The 24994-nt window shown below is 46.8% G+C and overlaps 2 protein-coding genes across 4 annotated transcripts in view; one reads left to right on the top strand and one right to left on the bottom strand.

Annotated features, from left to right (window-relative positions):
- polr3e (polymerase (RNA) III (DNA directed) polypeptide E) overlaps window positions 1-9478 on the top strand; it is a 91597-nt gene extending 82119 nt beyond the window's left edge. For all 3 annotated transcript variants that reach the window (XM_038819730.1, XM_038819729.1, XM_038819728.1), the window contains 2 exons: window positions 5134-5259; window positions 6579-9478. In XM_038819730.1, the coding sequence (XP_038675658.1) occupies window positions 5134-5257 (124 nt within the window). In that variant the 3' untranslated portion in view covers window positions 5258-5259; window positions 6579-9478. The remainder of the gene's footprint in view (window positions 1-5133; window positions 5260-6578) is intronic.
- Window positions 9479-11162: 1684 nt separating this feature from the next.
- cdr2a (cerebellar degeneration-related protein 2a) overlaps window positions 11163-24994 on the bottom strand; it is a 31057-nt gene continuing 17225 nt past the window's right edge. The window contains exons 3-5 of the mRNA XM_038820009.1: window positions 20356-20504; window positions 15813-15965; window positions 11163-14690 (exon numbers count right to left, since the gene is read on the bottom strand). Of these exons, the coding sequence (XP_038675937.1) occupies window positions 13793-14690; window positions 15813-15965; window positions 20356-20504 (1200 nt within the window). The 3' untranslated portion in view covers window positions 11163-13792. The remainder of the gene's footprint in view (window positions 14691-15812; window positions 15966-20355; window positions 20505-24994) is intronic.

Below are 24994 nucleotides of genomic sequence, written 5' to 3'. Positions count from 1 at the left end.
GTCTCTGCGGGGGGGTGGAATGTAAACAGTGGGATAACACAGCTGTGGGTCTCTGCGGGCGGGGGGGGAGGAGCAATGTAAACAGTGGGATAACACAGCTGTGGGTCTGTGCGGGCGGGGAGGGAGGAGCAATGTAAACAGTGGGATAACACAGCTGTGGGTCTGTGCGGGCGGGGGGGGAGGAATGTAAACAGTGGGATAACACAGCTGTGGGTCTGTGCGGGCGGGGAGGAGGAATGTAAACAGTGGGATAACACAGCTGAGAGTCTCTGCGGGCGGGGGGGAGCAATGTAAACAGTGGGATAACACAGCCGTGGGTCTCTGCGGGCGCGGGGGGGGCAATGTAAACAGTGGGATAACACAGCCGTGGGTCTCTGCGGGCGCGGGGGGAGGAATATAAACAGTGGGATAACACAGCCGTGGGTCTCTGCAGGCGGGGGGAGGAATGTAAACAGTGGGATAACACAGCTGTGGGTCTCTGCGGGGGGGGCAATGTAAACAGTGGGATAACGCAGCTGGGGGTCTCTGCGGGCGCGGGGGGGAGCAATGTAAACAGTGGGATAACACAGCTGGGGGTCTCTGCGGGCGGGGGGGAGGAATGTAAACAGTGGGATAACACAGTTGAGGGTCTCTGCGGGGGGGTGGAATGTGAACAGTAGGATAACACATCTGTGGGTCTCTGCAGGCGGGGGGAGGAATGTAAACAGTGGGATAACACAGCTGTGGGTCTCTGCGGGCGGGGCGGAGGAATGTAAACAGTGGGATAACACAGCTGTGGGTCTCTGCGGGCGGGGCGGAGGAATGTAAACAGTGGGATAACACAGCTGTGGGTCTCTGCGGGGGAGGGGAGGAATGTAAACAGTGGGATAACACAGTTGTGGGTCTCTGCGGGCGGGGGAGGAATGTAAACAGTGGGATAACACAGCTGTGGGTCTCTGCGGGCGGGGCGGAGGAATGTAAACAGTGGGATAACACAGCCGTGGGTCTCTGCGGGGGGGGCGGAATGTAAACAGTGGGATAACACAGCTGTGGGTCTCTGCGGGCGCGGGGGGGCAATGTAAACAGTGGGATAACACAGCTGTGGGTCTCTGCAGGCGGGGGGAGGGATGTAAACAGTGGGATAACACAGCTGTGGGTCTCTGCAGGCGGGGGGAGGAATGTAAACAGTGGGATAACACAGCTGTGGGTCTCTGCGGGGGGGGGGGAGGAATGTAAACAGTGGGATAACACAGCTGTGGGTCTGTGCGGGCGGGGGGGGGAGGAATGTAAACAGTGGGATAACACAGCTGTGGGTCTGTGCGGGCGGGGGGGGAGGAATGTAAACAGTGGGATAACACAGCTGTGGGTCTGTGCGGGCGGGGAGGAGGAATGTAAACAGTGGGATAACACAGCTGAGAGTCTCTGCGGGCGGGGGGGAGCAATGTAAACAGTGGGATAACACAGCCGTGGGTCTCTGCGGGCGCGGGGGGGGCAATGTAAACAGTGGGATAACACAGCCGTGGGTCTCTGCGGGCGCGGGGGGAGGAATATAAACAGTGGGATAACACAGCCGTGGGTCTCTGCAGGCGGGGGGAGGAATGTAAACAGTGGGATAACACAGCTGTGGGTCTCTGCGGGGGGGGCAATGTAAACAGTGGGATAACGCAGCTGGGGGTCTCTGCGGGCGCGGGGGGGAGCAATGTAAACAGTGGGATAACACAGCTGGGGGTCTCTGCGGGCGGGGGGGAGGAATGTAAACAGTGGGATAACACAGTTGAGGGTCTCTGCGGGGGGGTGGAATGTGAACAGTAGGATAACACATCTGTGGGTCTCTGCAGGCGGGGGGAGGAATGTAAACAGTGGGATAACACAGCTGTGGGTCTCTGCGGGGGGGGCAATGTAAACAGTGGGATAACGCAGCTGGGGGTCTCTGCGGGCGCGGGGGGGAGCAATGTAAACAGTGGGATAACACAGCTGGGGGTCTCTGCGGGCGGGGGGGAGGAATGTAAACAGTGGGATAACACAGTTGAGGGTCTCTGCGGGGGGGGTGGAATGTGAACAGTAGGATAACACATCTGTGGGTCTCTGCAGGCGGGGGGAGGAATGTAAACAGTGGGATAACACAGCTGTGGTCTCTGCGGGCGGGGCGGAGGAATGTAAACAGTGGGATAACACAGCTGTGGGTCTCTGCGGGCGGGGCGGAGGAATGTAAACAGTGGGATAACACAGCTGTGGGTCTCTGCGGGCGGGGCGGAGGAATGTAAACAGTGGGATAACACAGCTGTGGGTCTCTGCGGGGGGGGGGGAGGAATGTAAACAGTGGGATAACACAGTTGTGGGTCTCTGCGGGCGGGGGAGGAATGTAAACAGTGGGATAACACAGCTGTGGGTCTCTGCGGGCGGGGCGGAGGAATGTAAACAGTGGGATAACACAGCCGTGGGTCTCTGCGGGGGGGCGGAATGTAAACAGTGGGATAACACAGCTGTGGGTCTCTGCGGGCGCGGGGGGGCAATGTAAACAGTGGGATAACACAGCTGTGGGTCTCTGCAGGCGGGGGGAGGGATGTAAACAGTGGGATAACACAGCTGTGGGTCTCTGCAGGGGGGGGGGGAGGAATGTAAACAGTGGGATAACACAGCTGTGGGTCTCTGCGGGGGGGGGGAAGGAATGTAAACAGTGGGATAACACAGCTGTGGGTCTCTGCGGGGGGGGGGAGGAATGTAAACAGTGGGATAACACAGCTGTGGGTCTCTGCGGGGGGGGGGGGGGGAGCAATGTAAACAGTGGGATAACACAGCTGTGGGTCTCTGCGGGCCCGGGGGGGGGAGCAATGTAAACAGTGGGATAACAGCTGTGGGTCTCTGCGGGCGGGGCGGAGGAATGTAAACAGTGGGATAACAGCTGTGGGTCTCTGCGGGCGGGGCAGAGGAATGTAAACAGTGGGATAACACAGCTGTGGGTCTCTGCGGGCGGGGCGGAGGAATGTAAACAGTGGGATAACACAGCCGTGGGTCTCTGCGGGCGGGGCGGAGGAATGTAAACAGTGGGATAACAGCTGTGGGTCTGTGCGGGCGGGGAGGAGGAATGTGTTAGAATGGTTTCAGCAAAGTGCGGCTGTGCGATGTGTGTATAAAGATGTCTGTGTCTTAGGACGGTGGATGACATGTTCAGAGTCACTCAATATCACAAAGGAAAAAAGGATATAATATTGACTGGTTTATATTCCAAACAGTCCCATCTACTTTTCCCCACATTCAGTACACCAGGGTTGGATATAGTGATTACAGATCAGAGAGCGTTAAATGTGAGATTTTAATAGCAAGATTTATCATTATGAAGGGTTTTGAGAAAGGAGGGAGGGAGAAACCGTTTCCTCTGGCAGGATGGTTGTAACCAGAAGAACCAGAGAGAAGATGAGGATTTTTTTTAAAAACGCAACGAGTTACGAACGCAATGTATTGACCGAAAATGTGATGGAAGCAGATTTATTAGCAACTTGCAATTGTATTTAGAAATATACTTGAAAATACAAATTGCAAGACCAGGGAAGTGAGACAGCTCTTCCACAGAGTTAGCGTAGTCATGATGATTGAATAGCCTCCTCCTATGCTATATGGTTCTGTGATACTTGGCGGCAGGGTGACGCAGTGGTTAACACTGTTGCCTCACACCGCCACGACAGACACTACTGGAAGACCTACTGGACGCAAATATCCTAGATAAAGGGAACTGTAGCGACATGTATGACCGACTGGTAGAAAGGGCCGACACCGTACTGGACGCAACAAGAAAGAAATGGGAGGGTGACCTGGGGATTGAGATAGGGTGGGGACACTGGAGCGAATTACTGCATAGGGTCAACTCCACCTCCACGTGCGCAAGGCTCAGCCTGACGCAACTAAAAGTGGTACATAGAGCCCACTTAACAAGAAAGCGTATGAGTAGGTTCTTCCCGGAGGTGGAGGACAGATGTGAACGGTGCCAAAGAGGCCCGACCAACCACGCCCACATGTTCTGGTCTTGCCCCAGACTTGTGGAGTACTGGACAGCCTTCTTCGAGGCTATGTCCAAAGTGGTGGGAGTGAGGGTGGAGCCATGCCCGATAGTGGCGGTCTTCGGGGTTTCAGACCAGCCAGACCTATTCCTGGGGAGGAGGGCGGGCGCCCTTGCCTTTGCCCCCCTGATCGCCCGCCGTAGAATCCTGTTTGGCTGGCGGTCAGCAGCACCGCCCAGAGCTGCAGACTGGCTGTCCGACCTCTCGGATTCTCTCCAAATGGAGAAAATCAAATTTGCCATCCGAGGGTCAGACGACGGCTTCCACAGAACGTGGGAGCCATTCATGCAGTTGTTCCGGGACCTGTTTGCGGCCAACGAACAAGAGGAAGAATAGTCGGGTGGCCAAGAATCAGGGGAAAATGGATGGGGATCGGGGGAAGGGAGGGGGGGGGGCTACGGGTTCGTTATGGGGGTTTGTTCTCATGGTTTTATGCTTATTTCTTTTTTTTAATTTATTGTTTTTGTATTGGAGGGGAGGGGTTACTGTTTTTCTGTGTTGTGATAAAATTTGTTGTTGAAAACTTGAATAAAAATTATTCCAAAAAAAAAGGAAGGACAAAGCCGCAAGCGACAGTCTGATGGCAAGCTAAGGCCCAAAACCAAATTGTAAATAAATGCCTATAAACATGTGCCTCGGCCATATTGGGGAATGTAAAATATGTATGCCGGTTAAAGGTGGTGGCCACAGTTGTTATTATGAAGATGCTTGCCTGTAAATATACATGTTAATTTTTGCGTGTTTTTTTTCTAATAATTTGTAATTTGTTGGATATAAAATATGAAAACTCAATAAAAAAACATTTCCAAAAAAAAAAGCGCTGCTGCCTCACAGCCCCGAGGACCTGGGTTCAATCCCAACCCCAGGTCACTATCTGTGTGGAGTTTGCACATTCTCCCCGTGTCTGTGTGGGTCTGAACCCTACAATCCAAAGATGTGCAGGGTAGGTGAATGGGCCACACTAAATTGCCCCTTAATTTGAAAAAAAAAAGAATTGAGTACTCTTTTGAACAAAAAAAAATTTTTAATGGTTCTGTGATACTTGGCAACAAACTTGGGTTGTGTCCTCTGATGCAGGAATGATGTTTTCTCGTTTCAGCATCGGCAGATACTCCTTGAAATATTTTCAAAAAATTATCGCGTGCGTAGGAATGTCATCCAATCTAAACTGGGCCAGGATTTCGGAGAAAGCCTCAGTAAACCGGATGTGGACAAAGTTCTGAAGGTAATGTAACCAACTGCTTAATGTGGGAGGTGCAATCTGCTTTAAATAACAGAGCAGAGCTCTGCACGAATTAGATGAGCTCAGGTTTACCACTGTTTGAAGTTGAGTGGTCACTATACGAAGGTATGAACCAAAGTCCTGCTCGCCCATCATCTATCTGTTCACACCTACATTGACTTCTGGCCTGGCAATGCCTCAGTTAAAAAAATTCTCATTCTTGTTTTTAAATCCCCCCTCGATCTCGCCTTTCACTATCTCTGTCATTTTCTCCAGCCAAGATTTCTTCTCTCCTTCAATTTTGACATCATATTCATTCTCTATTCTAATTGCTGCATCATTAGCGGCCACACCGCGTTGCCTTGACCCCAGCTCTGGAATGTCCTCCCTAAATACATCCATCTCTCTCTCCCTCTTGACATTCCTTAACAGCAGGGCAGCACGGTGGCGCAGTGGTTAGCACTGCAACCTTACAGCACCGAGGACCTGGGTTTGATCCCTGCCCTGGGTCACTGTCCGTGTTGAGCTGCACATTCTCCCCGTATCAGCTTGTGTTTCACCCCGACAACCCCAAAAAGATGTGCAGTGTAGGTGGATTGGCCGTGCTGAATTGCCCCTTCATTGGAAAAAATAATAATTGGGTACTCTAAATTTATCTAAAAAAGAAGACAGTCCTTAACAGCTTCCTCTTTGACTTTTGGTCACCTGTCCTAATATCACTTTTTGCGAAACAATTAATGACTCTTGCACTGCTTTTAAGGTGGGCTTGAGGAACGCTTGTGGGACTCTATTCCAGCATGTAGAACTATTAAGGAACAGCTTTTATTCATTTCTGGCTGTGGACTGGCTATAGGCTGCAAAAGGGCTGCTGTCTTTTCGTAAGCAGTTGATCCTTCTCCAAAACCAGAACCAACTTTTCACAGCTTTCCGAGCAAGGTTTTTTTTTAAGAGCCATAAACTACCATGTGACCCCTTTTGCACACACTCCACCAGGATCACGAGGATCCCAGCTTCTTTAAAACTGCTTAATTAAGGGGCAGCGGCGGGATTCTCCGTCGGTGGGATCCTCCTCTTCGCGGGCAGCGGATTTCCCGATGGCGTGGTATTGGGGGGGGGGGGGGGGAAGGACTGAACCCACAATGGGAAACCCCATTGGCCAGCTACCTAGGCGGAGGATCTGACTGCCGGCGGATGGAGAATCCCACCCAGTGTCTTTCCAAACACTGATTCTTCCAAAATATTCTCACTCCTTGACGCTGAACCATTTTCTGTGATTAAAGTGTTCATGCGAATGTCAGTTTGAACTCTTCCATCTTTCACAGGACTGCTGTGCAAGTCATGGTGGAATGTGGTATCTTAAAGGGACCCTGCCTTCTTGACAGCTGCAGAATGCCCTGTTGCTACACAATGACTGTCCTTTGGAACAGGGCAATGAGATGATGGAAGAAGGTGGAACGCTGGCTTCGCTCCAGAGATGGGATAACAGACAATCGAACCGTACATCACTCAAGCCTTTGACCATTAATCGGAACTGAATGAGAAAGCCCGATGGAATGATGCATCTACCTACACTGGGAATAGGGAATAAGAGCCTAATTCATGTATGCAGCTCAGCAATATCTGACTTGGATTTATTGATTTTTAATTCAGTGTTCAAAATAAAGTTTTGATTGGTTGGCGAAAATGTATCAGCTGGCTCCAATCACATGAAATCATGGAATATTATTTCATTTCTTCCCTCATTTGAAGTCATCTTTAATCCCCATACACATAGCGGTTTATTATTACAGGACAACCAAATTAAAGGCACAGATTAAAGCAAAATCTAATCTGTTTCACTAATAAAAGCTGTAATCTAGCAAATCTTGCAAAATCCTGGAATGAAAGTGATTCACCTTACCTGTTGAATGTTTAATCTGACATTTTACTGTTACACGATCAGTGAGTTGTATTGAATTCCTTTGGTTCCGGGATACCTTCTTTTTGTGTGACACATTAGTGTTTTTTTAAAATTAAATTCTAACGTGGATTTGTCATTCTGCAGGTGAGGGAATGTGTAGCATCTGTTCGATTTTGCTGCAGGTGGTCTGAGATGAACTCTGTAAATAAAATGTTTAAACCATGGGGCTGCTGTGCCTTTTCATTTGTGAAGCTTCACAAAGTCTAAACTTTGATTATGAAATGGGTTTCTGCTCACAGACCTTGGGCAAAATTTACTGTAAATTCAAACAATGCAATTGGGTTGTGATTGATTCCTTTCACTCATTGATTTTCTCTATGATCCTTGTGCTGGAGGTTGTCTGTTTTAGAGCTGGATCAACATACTGTTGACTAATTCAAAGATTTATTTGCCCCTCTGTGCCAACTATAAAGCCTGTTACAGCTTTCTATCATTGAATACTTTATGCTTCTAATACAATTTTCTGCAGGCAATCACTTTCCCCCTAATGTGTTCTACGTTAGTGGTATGTTTTACTGTTGCTGACAAAGTCTGGTTACAGGGTGCGCTTGTTAGAATTGTGGAAACAAACTGAATATCATTATGTTCAGACCTGTGATCTTTCAAATCAGCTGCTTCCAAATATCATCCCTGTATTTGAGGTAAAGTTTGTATTTCCTTTGTGAAGCTGTCTTTGTTTCCTTCTACCCACCCCCTCTCCTAAAAATACCATAAGAGTGTAAGAACTAGGATCAGGGGTAAACCATATGGCCCCTCAAGCCTGCTGTGACTGTCAATACTATCATGACTGATCTACCTCTACTCCACTTTCTCATCTGATCCCCTTATCCCTTGATTCCTTATGTATCCAAAATCTATTGCTGTCAGTCTTGAATATACTCGGGGTGAGTATCCACAGCTGGCTGGATTCCAAATGATTTAAATTCCTCTGAATGAAAATAGTTCTCATAACTAATCCCTTGTACTGAGACCGTGACCCTCTATTTGCCAGCCAGGGCGAGACATCTCACCACTGATTCTTGTCAAACCCTCCCAATAAATTATATGTTTGAATGAGATTCTAAGTCCTATTGTGTTGCCATTTGATGGGAGCTGACTCGGTGACAAGCCTAAGAGCTGGCAGTTACTCCAGCCATGAGCATTAAACCTGATCCTTTTTCCTATTGATGTCCATATGTGCCAATACTCCAGAAGGTTTAACTGTATCAGGGAAGGGAATGCTGGCATGTTTTGTTTGCCCATTCATAGCTCAAGGTGAGTACAACATCCTGAATGACTGATATCTGGAGACTGCTAATCTGATGTCTTTATTCCAAGAAGCCTGTTTAATCTGAAGCTGTGCCCCACCCTAACACCCCAATTTGACTTTTTTTTAAATGTGACCGGCTCTTTAGTGCTTTTATTTGCTCACACCTGAGATTTTGCTGCTCAATAGTGATATTGAGAAAAGGGTAGATCAGTGAGTGTTAGTATTGTCAGTTGTGGATTATTGCTCAGCAGAGAGCGGGAGTTTTTTATTCTTTTGTGGGTGTTGCTGGCAAAGCCAGCATTTGTTGCCTATCCCTAATTGCCCTTGAACTGAGAGGCTTCCTGGGCCAGTTCAGAGACCAGTTAAGAGTCAACCACATTGCTGGGGGTCTGGAATCATACATCCCAGACCAGGTAAGGACAGATTTCCTTCTCTAATGGGTGTTAGTGAGCCAGGTGGGCTTTTACAATTGATGGTCATTATCATGGTCACCATTACTGAGACTAACTTTATCATCCAGACTTTTTAAAATAATTGGTATTTAAATTTCTCAGCAGCTGTGATGGGATTTGAACCCATGACCCCCAGAGCTTTGGCCTGAGCCTCTGGATTGCTAGTCCAGTGACATTACCACCATATCGCTATCTCCCCAGAGTGTAATGTATACCCATTAAAATTGCTTATGAATAATTAAAAACCCGGTTTGTTTTTGCCAGTTTGCAACATATAATTTGGGTGGTGTTAATTGGGGTATTATGAACTATGTACGGATCTGGTCAGTATTAAATGTTAACTCTTGAGAGGCCAAATGTCTGATTGTGTTCAAAACCCAGAGTTGAGCATGAGTGCTGGTTACAGTTGCTGTCAAGTGATGTCTGTTATTCTGTACAGTACAATGTGCTGGGACATGTTTATGATCAAATGGTGGTCTTGTTATATGAAATGCACATGAAAGTTTTTATATTGCTACACAATGAGAGATGTGCGACTTACATTAAAATATAAACGTAAAATTGTTCCTGCCGTTGTAAATTGATGCCTTTGAACTGCACTTTTGAATACAAATGTGATTGCCACAGGCCTCAGATAGTAAATTGAGAAGTTGTCTCTGGGCATGTAGTCACTTTTCTATAATTGCAGCACTTTCATTGGGTAATTAACTGATCGGTTACTTGTAAAGTAATGAAGAATAGTGCTTCTTATTAGCTGTTTTTAACGTATCTTCAAGCTTTCTCAAATGTTCATTTTGACCAAATAAGAGTCAGTAAAACATTAAGGAACAAGACGAGAGGTAGCTGTAGCAGTTTATCATTCCTCACATACCTGCCACATTGAAAGCTTCTCACCCTGCCAGTTGTGCTGGAGGTCATTCAACATGCACAGAGGAGGCCGTTTGGCCCATGCTAGCTTTAGATAAGAGCAATCCAATCACTCACTTTCCTGTTTGAACCCCATAATCTTGAAAAGTTTCTCTCAAATGCCCATATAATTTTCTTTTGAAATTATTGATTGTTGTCTCTTAAAAAATGCAGTGAGTGGTGATGTAAATGTTCCTCCTAGCCCTCCAGCATCTAATGCCTAAATCCTCTGTCCCCAAAATGTGCCATTAGTATAGCTGAGGAAAAGTGAAAGGAATACTATCAGAGCCATTTTTTTATACACCAGATATAGTCTAGTGGGAATACTCCATGGGACTAATTACTGTGGCTACAACTAGCATGTAACATCTTTGTGCACAGGCTCCTGCAGAAAAGCTCGCAAGTGAGTATTTGAACTTATGCTGCCTGGTTTCATCTGTTACATCCAACAAACTAAAGGTGTGTTTGTGCTGTTGCATATTTCCTTGGTGTTAATTTGGAGAGAAAAAATTGTCATTGGAAATTGAGGGCCACATTTCTCCCTCCCCCCCCCCCCCCCCCCCTCCTCTCTTCCCCCCCCCCCCTCCCTCCTCTCTTCTCCCCCCCCCTCCTCCTCTCTTCCCCCTCCCCCCTCCTCCTCTCTTCCCCCTCCCCCCTCCTCCTCTCCTCCCCCCCTCCTCTCCCCCCCCTCTCCCCCCCTCCTCCTCTCTCCCCCCCTCCTCCTCTCCCCCCCCCCTCCTCCTCTCCCCCCCCTCCTCCTCTCCTCCCCCCCTCTTTCTCTCTCCCCCTCCTCCTCTTTCTCCCCCCCTCCTCCTCTTTCTCCCCCCCCTCCCCCTCCTCCTCTTTCTCCCCCCCTCCTCCTCTTTCTCCCCCCCCTCCTCCTCTTTCTCCCCCCCTCCTCCTCCTCTTTCTCCCCCCCCTCCTCCTCTTTCTCCCCCCCCCCCCCTCCTCGATGTAGAAATGGAAGCAGAAACTAGGAATGACTGATTATTCAATTGAGCTGGTTGGTTTATTTATACACTAATATATTTTTTTAAACATTTGGTCAGTTATATGGATAGAGGGGGATATGGGCCAAATGCAGGCAATGGGGACTAGCTTAGATGTTAAAAACTGGGTAGCATGGACAAGTTGAGCTGAAGAGCCTGTTTCCACGCTGTAAAACGGTGTGCAGTAAGGGCTGGAAAGGGAACGTATCACATGAGGCATTTAGATAATGGCAACCCTACCCCCAGAACGATACATGGTCAATTTCTTGACTACATCCTGCTATGTATTCCAACTCTTTTGCATTTATTGTCTATATAATTGTGACCGCAGCATAAAACATACTATAAAAGCTGAAAACAATTCTTTATTAAAACCACTGACACGTGAAACAGGATGCAAAATTCCAGCACAATTCTACTTTTGTTATACAGAACACTTAGACCAACATTCAAATATAAACTCTTTCTGACCTCCTGCTTCAAGTTTAGACATTAAGACACACAACTAATTAATTATTACCGTCAGGTACAGACACGAAGGAGCAAATCTCAGGAGCACCAGTTCAAAAGTTTCCTTTGGGTTCATATTCTATTGCTTGTTTGGTAAAGGAATGACATGGACATTGTGGCGAGTGTAGAGACCATGTGTTAAGTTTCACAAAGTTCTGCAATTGTTACAGAAATGAATTGCAACCTTAGATCCAACCAGATATCCCAGCTTCAGAACTTGCCTCCATGTACAGTGACTGAGCTGTTTATTAGTGCAAGGATGAAGTTCAGTAAACAAAACCAAACACTGGCACAGTAATTAGCACTGCTGCCTCACAGTGCTGAGGGCCTGGGTTCACTCCCAGCCCTGGGTCACTGTCAGTATGGAGTTTTCACAATTTTCCCACAACCCAACATTGTGCAGGTAGGTGGATTGGTCAGGCCAAATTGCCCCTTAATTGGAAAAGAGAATTGGGTACTTTAAAATTTATTTTAAAAATAGCAACACCTGGATTTAGGAGAGATTAAATGCCAATGTACTTCCCTCAGGAAACCAATTATTCCTACCAGTGCAGGAGTGATTGAACACCTACAGTACTTCAGCTCCCACACTTCAATGTGTGAACCCTGGCAGTCAGTCAATAGCTTCATCCAAGTTCTCAGGTGCCACTAACTATTGGGAGTTCTGTCCATTTCTCTTCCCATTCTCCAACTTGTTTATTTTACTCTTAACCCTCCTCCTCTCTGTCCCAGTTTCCAGCACACACAAATCCCATTTCACACCTACTTCCTTAGCTCAAACATCTAACTCACTACAAACCTAAAAATCAAACATAGTATATTCCCAAATATCACCAATTTATTTTGCACTCGAGCACTTTACAAATCATTATATTTCCTCTCTTGTCATTTCTCTCCTGCCCCCTTCTGATACTGTTCTGTGATCTCATGTTCTATGAAGTGCTCATATCTGTAATAACCTCACCACTGATGCTGACCTGAATATTTACAGCATTTTCTAGTTGGGCAGCCACTCACACACTCCTTTCTCCACTACACATATCCAGTGTGTTCACACATTTTCTCCTCCTGGATGTATATGACGATGGGGCCAGACTGTCAGATCTCCAGCTGGTCAGCAGACAATGGAACATCACAAGAACACTGGCTTTGGTCAGGAGAGAATGGAGTGCTTTGTCTGCCTCATGCATCTCTAGACACAGGAACAAGTCCAAGTAAGAACTTCTGCTCCACCCACAGTACTGAGCTCACTTAATATCATACAAAAATATTAGAATTCATATTGTATGACTTCATATTTTGAAGAGAAATTCCTGTGTTCTGGCTAATATCTGACCTCAATCACATTGCATTGTGTGGGAGCTGTCTGTAAATTGGTTCACATTTCCTACATTAAACAGATACATTTCAAAAAGTTGCTTAATTTGCTATAAGCACAGATACCCTGAAAGGGTGTCTATAAGACAAGTCTTTTTCCACCCACTGCCAGCATAGCTTGGCTGTCAGATAAAGTTTGGTGCATTTTTCCAGATGTTAACCCCTGCATTCCTCTCATAAGGAAGCACAGCATTCATCTTATGCCAACTATAATTGCACATTTGCACAAAGATTCAGAAGTACACAGTATTGCATAGTAGGAATGTTCAGCAATACAGAACTGAACTACAGAACAGTTTTGCTCTTACACATCTTTATTCATTGAACAGCAAATTACTCTACACCAGCCTGCTCCAAAGACTCGAGACACATTGTTCACAACAATTCCCCTTTCAGGAAAATGACCTTGATCTCCTATTATGCTCATCCTGCAAATGAAACGGGAGTCAATTCAGGCTGGGACACAGTTCTAGAACACTTTACCACAGTCATCATGTTTTCAGTGCACGTCCTGGCATCAGCTGCTGGCAGGATATTGGGTTCAGCACAAGTTCTTTCTTCATCCAACTTCACAGACATGTGAAGGCTAAGGTTTAAACCCTGGCACCACTAATACCAGCCAATGTAGCAATCCCACTATGTAGGAGCCCAGCCCACTCAGTGAAGACAGGCCTTTCCCTGCTCTGCAGGTCTTGGGGCTACATCAGAAAATACCTTCACTTTCCCTCGGCATATATATATTAACTATTCATTTTGGTATCTCAAGATCTCCTACAGCTAGATAAACAGACAATCTAAATGGTAGAAATACATAGTTTTTAAAAGTTGACTTTCTTTGGATGAGAAAGTCACTCACATTCACAATCCTTAGCTTATTTACAAATACTTTTCTACCAAATAGAACCTCCAAATTCTTGGCTCCCTTTTGAGTCTTTCCTCTTTAATGGGACACCAGAATTGTACAGCAATATACTTTTTTTCATGCAAAATAAGTTACATGAGGTTTCTTGTGCCCTTTCAGTTCCTAATGCTTTATTGTAACTACAGATACAACAATACTGGTAATTTCTCTATTCCTCTTTCTGCGGCCAGCCTACAACTGGACAGATTTGTACTTTGATCGGTTTTCATTGATCTCAGCTTTTGTTTTGCGGATACAACTGAAGATTTCTTTGAACAAAACTTTATATTCTGGTTGGGTACTGCTGAATGAGCTGGCCAGCTCTACAATGGGAAGCGGAGCAGTGTAGGCAGCTGGCTCACTCCTCAGGAGTTCTTCATTGGCCGAGGTTTGCTGCTCACTCTGGGCTGCTTTACCAGGCTGGTCCTGGGAGATGCGGAGAGAGGTCTGCACAGCTTTGTGGCTCAGGGTGTCTTCCGGGCGATGGCACTTGCTCAGCAGCTCGTTGTATTTCATCTGCAGGGCGATGTACTGCTCGTCCACCTCATTCAGCAGTGAGATGCCTCGCTGGCGCACAGCTTCAGCCCTCCTAATGCACGTCTGCTCGTGGTCCCTCACCGGGTCTTCATCAGAGCTGCTCTTCAGCAGGGGCTCGCTGAGGTGCGGTGGCGCGTGCTCGGTCTGCAACCCCTCCCCATTCACACTCAGCTTGATCCCAGAGAAATGCACATGGTCCGAAGAATCCTTCCCAGGAAACAGGAAAGATTCGGGGAGCAGATTGTCCACCACACTTACAAAGTCAGCAGGTTCTTGACTTCTCTGCCGCAATTCCACCACTTTGCTCTCCAGCTCTTGGATACTTTGCTTGTAGTCATCCAAATTGGAGAGGCTTTTCTCCAGCTCACCATTCTCTCTCAGGAGCAGGGAATACTCCTGCTCCATACCCTCTCTCCTCTGCCTCTCCAGGGTCAACTGAGCCTGCAACATGCTCATATTCTTCTTCAACCTCTCGTTTTCGTCCTCCAATGGTCCAACTTGGGCTTCATCAGATGTGATCTCTGCAGCAAACAGGTGGTCATACACAAAGTACCTGTTAAACAAAAGCAAAATGATAAATGACTCCAGATCCCAATATTCCAAGAATTGTTTAACTTTCAACAGCTGGTGTTGGAGTTTCCTACATAACAAGAGTGTGAGAATATCAGAAAAAGGAACGGGGTATCCCATTCAGCTCCCCCGATGGACCATTCAGTACCATCTTGACTGGCCTACCTCAACTCCACCACTATCCTCCATGGACTTCAGTCTTGACCAGATTCAATGACTGAACATCCACAGTTAGAGAATCCTAAAGATTCACAACCCTTCAAGTGAAGAAAATTCTCCTCATTTCAGTCCCAAATAGTTAACCCTTCATTCTGAGATTATGACCTGGTTCCAGACTCTCCAGCCTCACAACACGTTACTTGTAAAAAGCCCATGGTAACTGTAACTTCCATGGACACGGCATAGTTATCTAGATTAAGGAAATGTCAGCTGTGGTTCGGCACACTCAGTGGGGGTCAAGGGCCACCCCAGAGTTTGGAGTACAAAATCCAGGCCCAGGAAGCAGCACTCCATTGGCAGGTTTCATCTTTCAGACAAGATATTAAATAGAAAATACCACATACTGGAGCATTATTCTGTCAAAACAAACAATCCCCAACCCCTCCGGGAGTTCGATGTTCCCAATTTGCAGTGGAAATTTTTCATTTATCAAGAATAAAATCCAGGTCCCTGGAGTTTCAACATGTCTGAATAATTGTCCAGATAATCAACTATTAGTGGTTGTTTCAAAGATAAATATTGACCCCGGAGATTAAGTTGTTTTTCAAAATAATCTCAATAGAGTTATTGTCTTCCACCAGAGAGGTTTAGTTGGTGCTTCGGTTTAACACTATCTCTGAAAGTTACATCTCTGACACTGCAACACTCCCTCAGTACCGCATTGGGAGTGTCAGCCTGGATTATATGTACAAGTCGCAAGAGTGGGAATTGAACCTAGAGCCTTCTGACTCAGAGCTGACGCTACCCACGGAGATACAATTAATCAAGTACATTATAAACTTCAGCTTGAGAAGCACAAGCAAACAGTGATTCCCCTCCCCCCCCCCCCAAAAATGCAGACACCAAAATAGTTTTTAGTTTAAACAAAATAAAGAGTGGGACTTACTTCCGAAGATCATACAACTCTTTTAGGCATGGAAGGCTATGCATTGCCCTCCTTTGCTCAGTTCCCTCCTTTCGTGAGCCATCCTTCAGCTCCTCCAATTGCCTCTGGAGCTCATCTACGTGAGATTGTAGACCATCGATTGTCTCTGCCAAGCTAGCAAGACAAGACATATCCAAATAAAGGCCCTTCAGTTTAATCATGCCAATGGTCAGAACATACAGGCAGCTTGTAGGAGTCTTTAGTTTAGAGGATTGTGAATGGAGCAGCATTATTAATCGGATTTAAATGATGATTTTGTGAGAAAAATACTTATGTCTAATTATTTAGCAAAAATCCCAAGGTGTTCCAGAGATTTAGAGAATGTGATTGTCAAATTGGAGAGTTTATGGTAGGTGACCAAAGTTGTGAAGTGTGTCCTATCTGGGCTCGCATAACACTCATCCCAACATTGGCACTCCGGTTTTGGAATTCCTTCCCTTATAGAGCTCAAGTCATCCATTATGCCAACCACTTCATCTTCTCACAATTGCTGATGGTTCCTCTATGCTACTCCTAGCTATTAAACATTGGTTGGCTGTTGCAGTGTTTCACATGATGCTTGGAAATTAATGGCATTTGAAATCAAAGTTGATGCAAGTTAAGCCGTATGTTTAGAGAGACATGCACAGATCTATTCAAGCAAATCAGAAAAACAGTGTAGACCTCACTCCACCACAATGCGTACTAAATAGTCCTGGAATGCCTGATCTTAGTTTAAATCATATTTACTGACTGTAATAACATCTTTAATTTAGAATTGAGCAACACATTTATTACCAAGAACAACATTTGAAGGATTAAACTTTGAATAAAGAGAAAGATAAAGGTACATATTGCGTAAATCATTGAACTAGCTTAAAGCTAGTGAGGCAATAAGTTAATGGGTTGGACCATGGAGTAACCGTTGGAAGGGAAGCCAATGCTGATAGTTAAACCATGCTGGAGCACAGTAAGACCAGTAGTGACTACAATTGGCCTCAGTGCGGGCAGGGGAGAGAATTAGAAAGTAAACAATATTCCCAACACTGGTCATTATTATTAAAGCGGAAGCACGGTGGCGCAGTGGGTGAGCCCTGCAGCCTCACGGCACCAAGGTCCCTGGTTTGCACACTAAATGCAAACTCTAAATTTCTAATTTAAAAAAATTCTTATTAAAGTCATGCACCAGAGTTAACACAACATTATGGCAGGGCAGCATGGTGGCGCAGTGGATAGCACTGGGACTATGGCGCTGAGGACCCGGGTTTGAATCCCTGCCCTGGGTCACTGTCTGTGTGGAGTTTGCACATTCTTCCCGTGTCTGCGTGGGCTTCACCCCCACGGTAGCATTGTGGATAGCACAATTGCTTAACAGCTCCAGGGTCCCAGGTTCGATTCCGGCTTGGGCCACTGTCTGTGCGGAGTCTGCACATCCTCCCCGTGTGTGCGTGGGTTTCCTCCGGGTGCTCCGGTTTCCTCCCACAGTGCAAAGATGTGCAGGTTAGGTGGATTGGCCATGATAAATTGCCCTTAGTGTCCAAAAATTGCCCTTAGTGTTGGGTGGGGTTACTGGGTTATGGGGATAGGGTGGAGGTGTTGACCTTGGGTAGGGTGCTCTTTCCAAGAGCCGGTGCAGACTCGATGGGCCGAGTGGCCTCCTTCTGCACTGTAAATTCTATGATCTATGAACCCAAAGATGTGTAGGTTAGGTGGATTAGCCATGTTAAATTGTCTCATAATTGGGGGGGGAAAAAATAATTGGGTATTCTAAATATATTTTTAAAAACACACATTACGGCCACCTGACACACACACCAGCCCACGTTGTTATTTGTGACAAGTCCCTCAAGGGACCCTCACACTGTCTGACCCAAATTCAAATATTCATCAATCCTATGATTGTAAGTAGTCTACTAGTTTGCATAGGGGATAGGCATAGGCTCCGGGTCAATACATCAGTTGACAACACCCCCCCCCCCCTTCCTAAAGTTGTCCAGGGTTCCACAGAACCCAGTTTGGGAACACCTGCTATACTGAATGGTGTTGCTTCGGAAATATTCTCCGCAAAGCCACCTTGTGGCCAGAGCATGCAATTCTATTTGTGACTGTTGACATATCAAAATTGAATAGGAAATGTTGTTGGGCAATTTTCAATCACAAATGTTAAGACAAGCTTCCGGTGACGGTGGGCAGGAGGCAGCCGCACGTTGGAGGGCTCCTGTTCGGAAACGGCATTGTCAGGGTTTAACGCCCGGTCCTAGGGGCAGCGCAGGCAGTAAAAGTCGGGAGAAAGCACAGTAAAGGGAAATGTCGAGGATCAGTAAAAAAAACAAAAGGCCGTGAAAAAAGCAGTTGAAAGTCCGTCCGGGAGTGGAAAGGTCACCGCAGGGTCGGCAAGGAAATTGGAGGCTGGGGCACCAGGGGAGGCCGCTTTGCTTACGGCTGAAGAAATAACTGAGGTGATGGCCGTGGAATTCGAAAGGCAGTTTACAAAACATATGGAGGCAATGAGGAAGGACATGGGGGCGGTTTTGAAAGTGCTGGTGGAGGAGGCGATTGCCCCGGTGAGGACGGCGGTATTGAGCGCAGTGGCAGAGGTACGGGAGCAAGGCGAGGCGCTGAGGGAAGTGGAAGAGACATTGTTACAGCACAGCATTCGACTTACCTCAATGGGGAAGGAGACGTGGAAGGTGATAGAGACCAACGAGGGTCTGCGAGGCAAAATGGACTACTTGGAAAACAGATCCAGGCGACAGAATCTGAGGATTGTGGGTCTTCCCGAAGGAGTGGAAGGCCCGAGGCTGACTGAGTATTTTGCTACGATGTTGGCGAAGCTATTGGGGTCAGTGATAATCCCTCCCGATAGGAACTGGATCGGGCTCATCGGTCGTGGAGGCCTGTACCAAAGGAGAGTGAGCCACCAAGAGTAGTGACTGTGTTTTCGTAGGTAGTGTGAAGGAGAAGGTCCTGTGCTTGGCCAAGCAGAAGCGGGTGGTGCAGTGGGCTGGAGCTGGTATACGCATAAACAGGACTTTTCGGTGGAGCTGGCGAGGAGGCGGGCTGCCTTCAGCCGGGTGAAGAAGGCGCTGTACATCAGTACGGTGCAGTGCGGCATAGTATACCCAGCTAAGTTTTTTTTTTAATTTAGATTACCCAATTATTTTTTCCAATTAAGGGGCAATTTAGCGTGGCCAATCCACCTACTCTGCACATTTTTGGTTTGTGGGGGCAAATCCCACGCAGACACGGGGAGAATGTGCAAACTCCACACGGACAGTGACCCAGAGCCGGGATCGAACCTGGGACCTCAGCGCCGTGAGGCGGTTGTGCTAACCACTAGGCCACCGTGCTGCCCCCCTACCCAGCTAAGTTGAGGGTGACCTACAAATCCAAGGACTTTTATTTCAGACGGTAGAAGCAGCGGAGGAGTTTGCAAAGGCAGAAAGTCTGGCTGAATTGAGAAGGGGTCATGTACTGATGTAGCCTCATGTCACTATATTTTTTCACTGCGTGCGGGTGTATGTGCTAAATGAGCCGACGTTGTATATACTTGGACAAGGGAAGAGAGGGGACTTTCACTTGCAATGAGGGTTCTTTGGAGCTTGGGTGTGTATGTGGGGTTTGTGTGCTAATGGGGATTTCTTGGTTTTCCTGGGGCCGGGCAAGGGGGAAGGAGACCTGGATGGGGGCCTCCACGCTGGCCGGTTTAAGCCGGCCAGTGAACGGGAGTGAGGTGGGGGGAGGAGCTGCGACCATTGGAGCCTGGCAGAACAGGGTCCAATGAGTCTAGCCGGGGTGGAAAGATGGGGGGGGGGGGGGGGGGGGGAGGAACGGAGGTTGGGGGGAGGATTTTTGTAAGAGGAAGTGGAGGGGAGGAAGCCGGGGAGGGGGTGGGGGCTTGCAATGCATAGGTGTCATTTACAGCAGTGCATCTCAAACTATCTGATGTGGCGGACCGGCAGTTTTTTTTTCAATGTGCCAGGGACCGGTGAGCGAAACAAGCCAATCCAGGATTACTGTCTCTTTCTTTTCTGGAAACACTCCAAGTACCGGCAGACGATGGCTCGCGTACCGGCACCGGTACGCGTACCACACTTTGAGAAGCACTGATCTACAGTACTCTTTTGGGGATTGGATGGCATTGAATGTTAGTGGGGGGGTGGGGGTGGGAGGGACTCTATAGGTTAATGGTGACTATAGGCGATTCCTAATTCCTTTCTCTTTTATTTCTCCTTTGTTTGTCCCACCGTGGGAGGGTTTGTCTATTTAATGTTTATCTTGTCAGGTGGGTCATTGCTTGGGGTGGTGGGAGGATGGGACCGTTGTGGTTGATAAGGAAATTGACTTTGTACTTGTTACCATTTACTGCTTGTGGGTGGTTTGTAAATTCTGGAGAAAATGTGAAAATGGAGAATAAAAATATTTTACAATAAACAAATGTTACGACAAAATGTCTGACCAGTAAAAGCGTCCTGCACATGATTTTTAATGGTCAAGATATTCTAGCTACCAAATATTTTACTACCTTATTATCTTATTCTGTGACGCCTTGCTTTCCATAACAAGTTTCTGATTAGTCACCTCCAACTCTCGAGCGGTCACATCGAGCTGCTCATAAACCTTGGCATGTTGTTCATTCATTTGGCGGAGGAGCTCTATCTGTTTTGTGAGATACTGGAAGACAAACAGAAGTCAGTCAGACAGCAGTGAAGTGTCGCACCAAGATTCACACTCTGCACATCCAGTTACTCCACTCATTACAAGAAGCTGCATTTAGTCAGCAGGGCACAAGGCAGTAATGCTCTCCTGTAACAGTAAAGTTACAGGAGAAAGCAACTGTGTCACACGCAAGACTCATCATCTTTCCCCCTCTTTCTCTTCAATTCCCTCCACATGGATTCCTTGACATTTTGATGTAATATTTCCAAATTTGCTCATGACACAAAACCAGGTGGGAATGTACGGCGTGAGGAAAATGAAAGAGGCGTCAAGCAGACTTGGGCAGGCTAAGGAAATGGGCAAGAACAGAAGTTCAATGCAGAGAAGTGTGAGGTGATTCATTTTGGATTGTGGAGACAATATAAAATAAAGGGAGAAACTCTAAAGGAGTGCTGGAACAAAAGAACCTTGGTGTACATGTGCACAAGTCAGTGGAATTGGCAGGGCATGTTGAAAGAGCAGTTTAATAAAGCAAATGGATTTGAAGGCTTTATTAATAGGGGCACTGAGTACAAGAGTAAAGAGGTCATGTTGAACTTGTGTAAGACACCAGGCCTGATCTGGAGTCCTGAGTCAAATTATAGGCACCATACTTGAGGAAGGATGTGACTGCATTGGAGAGGGCACAATGGAGATTCATAAGAATGATTCCACTGAGTTGCACGGTAGCACAGTCGTTAGCACTGTTGCTTCACAGCACCAGGGTCCCAGGTTGGATTCCTGGCTTGGGCCGCTGTTTGTGCGGAGTCTGCACGTTCCTCCAGTCTACGTGGGTTTCCTCCGGGTGCTCCGGTTTCTTCCCACAAGTTCCGAAAGACATGCTGTTAAGTAATTTGGACATTCTGAATTGTCCCTCTGTGTACCAAACAGGCACCAGAGTGTGGTGACTAGGGGATTTTCACAGTAACTTCATTGCAGTGTTAATGTAAGCCTACTTGTGACAATAAAGATTATTATATTTAAAGATCTGTATTTATGAGGATAGATTGGCGAAGTTAGGACTATTTTCTTTTGAGAAAAGAAGGCTGAGAGGAGACTTGATGGAGACATTCAGGATCCTGAGGTGTATGGATGGTAAATGGTGAGAAATATATCAAGAAATAGAGGGAACAGATTCAAAATAATTGGTAAAAAGAAGTAAAAGTGAAGCAAGGAAATGTTTGCATCCAGAGGGTGGTTGGAGTCTTACTCAGAGGGTGACGGATGCAGATTTAATCAAGATAATCAAAGGGTTGCTATCTGAAAAGAAAGAATGTTCAAGGATACAGCGATAAGGTGGAACTAGATAAATGTTTTTTCAGGGGGCAAGTGCAGACTTCTGGACTGCCAAAATGCTGTGATAATGCGAATAAGTGTGATGTGGCCACTTCAGTAGAAAGAAAATCAGAAAGCCAGAGTCGTTCTTAATTGGCAAGAGGTTGGGAAGTGTAGGTCCAAAGGGGCCTGGATGTCTTTGTTCACCAGTCACGAAAGGCAGCATGCAGATCGAACAACCACTTAAGAAAGCAAATGGTTGCAGCACGGTAGCATGGTGGTTAGCATAAATGCTTCACAGCTCCAGGGTCCCAGGTTCGATTCCCGGCTGGGTCACTGTCTGTGTGGAGTCTGCACGTCCTCCCCGTGTGTGCGTGGGTTTCCTCCGGGTGCTCAGTTTCCTCCCACAGTCCAAAGATGTGCGGGTTAGGTTGATTGGCCATGCTAAATTGCCCGTAGTGTCCTTAAAAGTAAGGTTAAGGGGGGGGTTGTTGGGTTACGGGTATAGGGTGGATACGTGGGTTTGAGTAGGGTGATCATTGCTCGGCACAACATAGAGGGCCGAAGGGCCTGTTCTGTGCTGTACTGTTCTATGTTCTATGGTTTGTTGGCCTTCATCGCAAAGGGATTGGAGTGCAGGTGTCTTGCTGAATTATACATAGCCTTGGTGAGTCTGCACCAGGAGTGTTAAGGACAGCTGTGTCTCCTTATCTAAGGAAGGATATACTTCCATAGAGGGACGGCAGCACAGTATCCCTGGGATGTCAGGAATATTTATGAGAAAGATGGGTCTGCATTCTCTATAGAGTTTCAAATAATGCAATTTCATTAAAATTTACAAAATTATTACAGGGTCCCTGGCTGGTGAGCCTAGAACTAGGGGTCACAGTCTCAGAATAAGGGGTAGGTAATTTAGGACCGTGGTGGGGAGGAATGTTTTCACTGGGAAGGTGGTGAATCTTTGAAATTCTCTAACCCAGAGGGCTGCGGATGCTCAGATCATTGAGCATGTTCAAGACGGAATCGCTAGATTTCTGCAGACTAATGATGTCAATGGATCTGGAGATATAGTGGGAGAGAGTGACACTGAGATAAACCGTAAGAACAGCGGAGCAGGCTCGATGGTCTGAATGACCCGATTTAACCTGGTGAAGAATCGTTCTCTTCCGATTGTTGGGTAGATTCACCTAACAAATTTATCAGATCAAATGAGTACAAAGGAAGAGAGGAAAACGGGGGAATCATACCAAAGTTTTCAAGGATAACTATCAAGTCCCTGAACCCAATCCTCAGGGTAAGTGAATGGTATCATAATGAAAAGCTGCGATAGTGAGGAGTTCTGACAATTATGCTGTAAAGCCTTTTCTTTCAAGAGAGATTTGCTCAAATTTTTCTATTTACTATTTTCTGCCAAAAGACAAACGTGCAGCCACCCTGCACTCTGTGCAATAATATATTATAGATGCAAATCTCCTCAACTCCTATAATACTGGTCTAATTACAGGCAAATAAAAAGGTAAAGTTGAAAATGACAGAAGTCTGAAGTATTCCCACCCAGAATTTCAGATGCCTTCTTCGTGATTGATTGACACCTCCTGACCTGCTGCGCAACTCCACCATATCCGGGGTTTCACTTAAAAGCTCAGCATTCCTGGGCAATTTAACTGGAGCTGGATGCACATGTTACAACTTGTCACAGCAGGATCTGAACGGACAGACTGCACCCTCCCAGATACCCAGATACAAACTCCTGTGTTGGCCAAGACAGAGCTCAGGAAAGGTCCCTGGTCCAAATTGTAACCTGTACTGAACCACAAAACCCCAGAAAGGGTTACTCAACATCCAACTTCTTTATAAAATGTTTTAACGTTAACAAAATAGCCTCAAGATACTTTATGGTGCAGACAGAGTTATCAAAAAAAAGACACGGAGCCAGAGAGATAGGGACAGGTGACCAACGCTTGGTTGAAGAGATGTTTTAAAAATATAGAGAGTCGAAAGCTTAGGACTCAGGCAGTTATCAACAGCAGAATGATTAAAACCAGGGATACACAAGAGGCCAGTCGGGGGTCTTGTGGTGCATCACTACCCCCAAGCCAAAAAACTCCAGGTATTAGACCCACCCCAGGACCAAGGAAAATGTGTTTGCAACGCGGTCAACAGGTTGAGTATCAACCTGCCAGATCCTTCCATTGCAAGTGGAAAGAGCGGGAGATAATCAAGATAGAAATGTTGATGCAGAATGGCGACAGACTATAGGAAAACCTCACTATGGGAACAGTATTAGCTAGTCTGCCTTGTGCACCACTAGGTGCGAGAAGAGAAACAAATGAACACGAGGGCAGAATTAGATGAGCAGAGACCTCAGTGGGTGGCAGAGCTGAAGGAGATCACAAGGATAGGGAGTGACCAGACTGCGGATGGATTGAAAACAAGGTCGAGGATTTAAAATTTTGGAAGCAGTGGATGAAGGCATCCAAGATAACATTCCACTGATCAAAATATTTTAAAGTCTGCCCCCCTCATCCCCACATAGTTACTAATCACCCAACTGATTCAACCAGAACCTTTTCACTAACGGAAGAGAACGTTGTATTTTGGGAGCTGTCAGTTTTGATGTTGATATTGTAGAATTGTCCAGCTTCCTCCTGGAGTGGAACAGCTGCACATTACGTCAACATATGGAATCGAGACACAACAATCCAAGATGTATCCAATTCCAAACAGGAAGCAGTGGTTGGGATTGTTTTTGACATTCCTCACTACACTACACACTGTGTGAACACATTCCAATCCTACACACCATCCTAATGCAGTACTGGGTTATTGCATCATGTTCAGAGGGTGGATCATCAACAACTGAACATTTCTACTTCTCTCTGCCCCCTACAGCCAGGTCACCTTCTCCCCCCCCCCACCCCCACAGCTAGGTCACCTTCTCTCTCTCTCTCTCTTCTCCCCCCCCCCCCCCCCCTTACAGCCAGGTCACCTTCCTTCTCTCCTCCCCCCCCCCCCCCCCTACAGCCAGGTCACCTTCCTTCTCTTCTCCCCCCCCCCCCCCCCTTACAGCCAGGTCACCTTCCTTCTCTCCTTTCCCCCCCCCCCCCCCCCCCCCCCAATACAGCCAGGTCACCTTCTCTCCCCAACTCCACACCCCCCCCCCCAAATACAGCCAGGTCACCTCCCCCCCC

Source organism: Scyliorhinus canicula, chromosome 15, assembly GCF_902713615.1.
Source record: "Scyliorhinus canicula chromosome 15, sScyCan1.1, whole genome shotgun sequence".
Taxonomy (NCBI): domain Eukaryota; kingdom Metazoa; phylum Chordata; class Chondrichthyes; order Carcharhiniformes; family Scyliorhinidae; genus Scyliorhinus; species Scyliorhinus canicula.
Note: the sequence above shows the minus strand (reverse complement) of the source record. Positions and strands in the feature narration are given on the sequence as shown.